Below are 6,280 nucleotides of genomic sequence, written 5' to 3'. Positions count from 1 at the left end.
GACTAAACATATTAGATGCTGAAGAAGAATGAGTTATTTCAAAGGATAGTCCCTAAGAGTTTTGGAAAGACTTTGGCTGGCAGATAGTTTTTTATAACATGGACAGGTCCAGCCTTTGACAGTTTCCCCACCCAGGGGGTGCAACTGGATATAGGGCAGTTTGTACTTAATTCTTTACCAACAGCAGATGACAGACTCAACAACATTTGGACAGGCAATTCCATTTTAACAAATACACACTTTAAAACTTTATTTATATAAAAATCATTTCATTTTAAAAGCATTACAGAGTGAGCATAGGACTCAAAGAACAGCAGGATGTCCCCCTCCCCTGGGGTGCAAAGGAAAAGCAAAAGTCAGTGAATTAGTTCCCCTACAGTATTGAATTGGTCAGCGGGGAAGGGCATTTTTGGTTCATCTGTAATTAATCAAAGGAAATAGTGTTTTATAGTTTCAAAAAGTTGAACTCCTCCCCCCTCCAAAGGCTGATTTGCATGTTTAATTTCCTCCCATCCCCCCCAAGAGGAAAGAAAAAACTGGGACTGGAGTATACAAGAGGCGCAGAATCCCGTGTTAGGCTTTTCGTCTTGTGCAGTGTGGACTGTGTGCACATAGAGAATCCCAGGAGCTGAGGGTAACAGAGCTCTTTCCAGTAGCTGGGCTGAGGCACTGCTCTGAAGCAGCACCAGAGAGGGAGATGGAAAGGCTGAGAACCTCTTCAGTGGAAAAGGCAAAGTCACCAGTGTGGTGACCAGAGCTAGTTTCAATGGCCCCCCTGGCTGCTGCCTGGCAGATGAGAATAATCCATCGGATGACCCTGAACTCCTCCCATTTCCTAAAGAGACACGCCATTAAGGTGCATTCTGTACTAAGCATCATGATTCCTGCCCAGCTACGCGTTTACCACCACATCCCCAGGGTGGGAACGTTAAGCCACTAACTGATCAGCTCTTGCCATCTCCCTATAGTAAAGCTCCCGAGTACTGCTATGACACATGGCATTATGATTCTGGTTCCAATGGGAAGAAGGTAGGAGCACAAACCTGGGCTGAAGTGCATCCCTCCAGTCCAGCCCCCCCCCCCCCCTTGTTCTAAACCAGCAAATGAACCACGCTATTTCACAGTGGCAAAGAAAGGCACATGTAGATAGTGATAGGTAACCATTTCATTCCCCTGCCTGCATGGGAGGACATGGGCAATATTTACAGACAGCCTTCCCTCCCCTCACACAAGTTTCCCCCGTCACCAAGCGTCCCTTCATCCCCTGGCACCTGCAGCCCAACCCAGGCATCAACCACTTGGATTCTGACCATCAAAACAGAACGCTCATGTTATCCTCCTCACTGGAGATCCAACATTACTACTGCTAGGCATAAAGACACCTTCCCCTTCTACTAACTTTCACTTAACATGCTCCGTCATCCTCTTCCCCTCTTCAAGCCTCCTGCGCACCTCAGCTGCTTCCCACCCCACCCCCACCAATAAATAGCTTCCCAAACAGAGTTCATCTGTTTCAGGTTAAACCACCGAGAAGCAAATGAGAACCGGAGGAAACAGATGCAAACTCACACATTCTACCTCAGCATATGAGGATGGGGGGGCTGTCTTTTCCAAGAGGCACTCTAAGGATATCACACATCCAGATGGGCAAGATGCATTCACTCACAAGCCATCCCCTCCTTTGTCATCCCCATCCCCACACCTGCCCTCTCCACCCCCCCTCCCAACCAGGAATGTTCCAGTAGTCCCAGCATCCTTTGTTTGAAAAAATGATCACACACAAAAATATATTCTCTAGGCTAAGAGAAGGAGGAGACGGTCTCTCTGCTCTCCTCTGAGACAAGCTCTTCAAGAAAAACTAGTTCCAGTATGTCAGAGTTCAGCTGAGATCCTTCTGCATCAGTGGCTTCTGGATGATGCAGCAGAAGAAGCTTGTCAATTAAGTGTTCTGCCACTGACAATATTTGGTCTTCAAAAATTGCTGCGCTTTTGCAAAACAAAAACAGATGTCCAAACGATTGGATGTGCAGTCTTCTATCGGGAGGTGTAAGGCCCTAGGGATTCAGGGCACCAGTCATTTGGTTGGCCTTGCATGCCAACAAGAGATTTTTAAAAAATTAGTCCATTTCACCACAAAATTATACACTTGTATGTTATAAACCCAAAATAGAGAAGGCAGGGTGGTGGTAGGTCTATATCTTCTGCTGCAGAAAGACACAAAGAACATGGTTAACAGGAGCCAGGGTCCATGCCACACATGGAGTGAGACAGAATCACCAGGCAAACAAAACTTGTGCAGCAAATCCCTGGAGCCAGATTAAGCAAATCCCCAGATTTGACCCTGTGAAAGTTTGATCAGGTTGCTCCTCCAATTTTTTTAGACACATAGAAGTAGAAGAGCCTTTTTGAAAAGGAAGGACGTACCATAGGAGGGTAAAACTGGTCATTTTCCTCAAAGGATTCCTCCCCTTCCTCCTGCTGTGGACACATGCATTGTTAGTAGGGATGGCATATTACATAGAAAAGGAGGGAAGGTTTCAGGGGTTGGGGGATGTTGGTCTGCAACAGAAGAGGCAGATTCGAGCCCAGAAGCATCTTAAAACCCTAGAAATTTCATTTATCTTTAAGGTGCTACTAGACAAGGGGGAAAGGCAGCTATCAGAAAAGTCACTGGAAAGAATGAAGGACAAGGAGCCAGGTGGAAGGCCAAGAAGTCAACAAGAGAAGGGTGAGTTGGTTAACAGGCAGTTCAGTAATCTTCTAAAAATGAGAAAGAGGTGGTATAAGTCCCACCATCATTCCCAAGGCATTCCCTCTTTTCAGAAATCCCTGGGCCTCCCAGACGACAAATCCACCATTTCCCCTCCCCAACACCACCTACTCTCCCCCCTTCAACACCACAACACTTTTCTATTAAATGACTGGGAACCCCCTACAGGCATCAGTCAGCAGGAATCACGAGGCTTTACCATCAGTGGTGCTCCTTTCATAGACTCCATTTCTTCACCAGATCGGTCCAATGTCCTATTATGGTCTCTCTCGTTCAGCGTAGCATAGTTATCTGAAATCAACACCACAACTGAGGACAAGGAAACCTCTGGTGGTAGGCAGCAGTAATGTCACCAATTATCACATTTGAGTTCATTGCCTGGCAATATGTGGCAATCACGCTTATTACAGTGTAGGTAAAAAAGAAGAGCTCTATCAGAGGGCTAGTCTGCCCTGAAAGTTCTCATACCTGGTCCCATATTGCTCATCTGAATCTCTTCTCGAGAAGACTTCTTGTCTAGACAAAGAATTTTAAAAGTGCAATCAATATGGAAAATTCCTTCTTTTGGCTAAGTGATCGATGCCAATGTTATACCTTTGTATACATCTCTCATGAGCAAAAGAACCAATAGTGATTTTGCACATTGGAATACACTAATACAATTTGCATACCTTGTTTTATTAAGTTGAATGATAAATTATGATTATAGGATCATTACACCATTTTTGTATTACAAACTTTGGTTCTGGCTTTTAAGTTATGACTTTTTGTATTGTTCACAATACTGAGCTTGTCTTAGCTTTTAACAAAAGATTATTTCAACCTATATTCGGTCAAACTGGTCCTCAGTATGAACTGCAATGATAATACCATAACATTCCTTGTAATGGAATGGACATAAAAACTACAACTCAAAGGTGGAGAGCGAAAGCCTTTGCAGGCATTCTAAATACCTTAAAGAACTTTAAGAACAAATACCCTCAAAAGAATGCTTCTGTTCAAAGCTCCATGTACAACCTGGATGTTTGGGAGACCGCTAGTCCAGAAGCTCTCACAGCATGGTACTTTTTTTAAATGCAGGGTTTGATGGCATTTCTACCCTACACACAGTCAAATATGTAATTCCCTGGTTAAATGAACTGATAAGTTTAAGATAGGCCATAGCGTATACTACTCTCAATTCTCCTGTAAGTTTCTGGGCCTAACCAATTGTAGAAACACTCAGCAATGCATACTTGAGGGATCAGGGTACAGTGCTTCTTGTGCTGTGACTAGCTGCCTTCACCCTCACTTCACAGTTTCCAGTCAAGTTCTCCTAGCCACATACCACCTCCCTTATGCCAAGGCATCATATGATCATGTTTGCCAGCCTGCTGTTATGATGTGATTTGTTTATTTCCTAAAGTACTTTTGCCAGATCCAGAATAAAGCACACAAGCTGAAATTGTGCAAAAAAAGTTTATATATGTATAGTTTAATAATTGTCTCATGTTAAGCATGTTTTCTACACTTTCAGTACACCAGCAAAAAATGAAAGTTTCAGGGTCATTCTGGTTCTAATAGTGCAGACCTTCGACAGCAAAATAATTTATTCTACAACACATGTAGTAAGTTGATCTGGTTTTTTTCTTTTAATCTTCAGAAGTTTCAAGTGCACAGGCAGATAAAAGAGTATGTGTGTAATTCAGCCTTCTGCAATAGTCACACAAAGGTTTAGCCAGTAGGTTATCCATCTCATGGTCTGGGGAGGAGGGAGTACGCAGTCTCAGACCTCTAGTAATGTGATGGGGGTTCTTTTTTTTTTGCACAGAATCTGGGGCTTCTGATGCTGAATGCTAGCCAAGCCTACAGTCTCCTTACCTCCTTTCTGATTCTTATCAATGAGGGGCAAGGTGCTGTCATCAAAGGAATTCCCACCCTGACTTCTGGAAGTGTTATTCAGATGCACCTGAAAGAGAATGCTTTGACTATACTTATGTTGTTTCATATTTTTGCCCAATACTACTATCCTCACTTTTGACACATCTCCTCAGACTTCTGATACCTAAGAAGCCACCTAATGCCTAGAATCACTAGTCCCCACCACATTTGGCAAGGGCAGGGCTACAGAAACAAAAGCTGTACGCATGCAGGTAGGGCTACACTGGCTGCCTTTTTAGATAAAACCAGAACGCACAACCTTTCTTTTTGGTTCAGAACTCTGCTTTCTACTCTAGCATGGAGACATATAGACCCAGCAAATTACAAAGATTGATGTGAACCTCTGCTTTTGTGAGTCCTCATGGCAGGTGCAGAGAAGCTTTAATGTTAGCTTCCTAGAATGGATTTCTCAATGGAAATTCACAATAAGGCAAAAGGTCCAACTCTGTTTGATAAACGGCTCTTTGAATGGGTTGGAGAGAAACTGGTTAAGCTCCAAGATGATGCTTTTTTCCTTTCTTCTGCTCAAAAGGTCTGGGCCAATTATTTATATTTCATTTTAAAAATGGGAGTGCAACTAGTATTGCCTGCTTCCAGGTGAGGACTAGAGATCTCCCAGAATTACAGCTGATCTCCAGACAAGATTAGTTCTCCTGGAGGAACAGCTCCTTTGGAAAGTATTCTGTGGCATTATAACCCCACTCAAGTCCCTCTCTGCCCCAAACCCTGTCCTTGACAGACCCTATCCCCAAATCCCCAGGAATTTCTGAACCCAGAGTTGGCAACTGTAAGTGCAACAGTTCATTGAACAGCCTAGCAACCACATCACACCACCTCCATACAATTGCTCATTTCAAGGCACTTCTCAGAAGAGCCTCCAATCTTACTATATAATTGAGCAGCATGATCCTGATGACAATCAAGAAGCAAAGGTTTCTGGGAGATATAGCCCAGAGGGTGCCATTTCTCTTGTACAAAGGAGCTGACAGAACTACCAAACTCCTTCTCACTCAGCTGGTAATACTTCTTAAAGTTCCAGGGCCTTGAAGGGTTGTCCTTGCCTGAGTCAATTCTCCTGTAGGGGTCCCCGAACGGCTGACCTATTCCTTGCCTGAGCCAACTGTCAAGGAAGTCCGCAGTATTACCACTACTCCATTAGAACTTCAGACCTGATGGTGATTCTATAGCCACTACCACTAGTCTTCCAGCCACAGGGGGACTCACTTGAGACATTAGTTTCACTTTGCTTCAAACAAAGGACAATTCTGTCTTTCAACTGCAGTGGCATTAGGAACATCCAGTCAGGCTACTGAAGTGGATTGCAAAAATATCCATACATAGTACATTCCAGTATTTTCTTGGTGCCCGATAGGCTCTCGTTTATTGGTCCAAGAGCCATACATTATTAGAACAGCATTTTCCCCCAAGACCCTCTAACACGCTTTATTATCCTGCAAATACCTGAAAATCAGACTTCTTCCACCCTTCTTTCTCAAGTGGCTTCCGCAGCTCTTTATATCCCCAGATTGTCTGTAGTACAAGGGCAGCTGCTCTGACTTCTCTCTCTGAGCGGTTCCTAGGAGGAGGGAC

At 43.9% G+C, this 6,280-nt stretch overlaps 1 protein-coding gene across 9 annotated transcripts in view; it reads right to left on the bottom strand.

Moving 5' to 3' along the window:
- Positions 1–223: 223 nt before the first annotated feature.
- Positions 224–6,280, bottom strand: part of CTNND1 (catenin delta 1) — a 56,142-nt gene continuing 50,085 nt past the window's right edge. For 8 of the 9 annotated variants that reach the window (XM_048483620.1, XM_048483615.1, XM_048483614.1 and 5 more), the window contains 5 exons: positions 6,152–6,266; positions 4,631–4,718; positions 3,239–3,286; positions 2,970–3,061; positions 2,113–2,478 (listed from right to left, as the gene is read on the bottom strand). In XM_048483620.1, the coding sequence (XP_048339577.1) occupies positions 2,356–2,478; positions 2,970–3,061; positions 3,239–3,286; positions 4,631–4,718; positions 6,152–6,266 (466 nt within the window). In that variant the 3' untranslated portion in view covers positions 2,113–2,355. Of the gene's footprint in view, positions 2,479–2,969; positions 3,062–3,238; positions 3,287–4,630; positions 4,719–6,151; positions 6,267–6,280 lie in introns of all 9 variants that reach the window. The other variant, XM_048483621.1, reaches the window with a different exon arrangement.

The sequence above is a fragment of the Sphaerodactylus townsendi genome, linkage group LG02 (assembly GCF_021028975.2).
Source record: "Sphaerodactylus townsendi isolate TG3544 linkage group LG02, MPM_Stown_v2.3, whole genome shotgun sequence".
Classification (NCBI taxonomy): Eukaryota; Metazoa; Chordata; class Lepidosauria; order Squamata; family Sphaerodactylidae; genus Sphaerodactylus; species Sphaerodactylus townsendi.
Note: the sequence above shows the minus strand (reverse complement) of the source record. Positions and strands in the feature narration are given on the sequence as shown.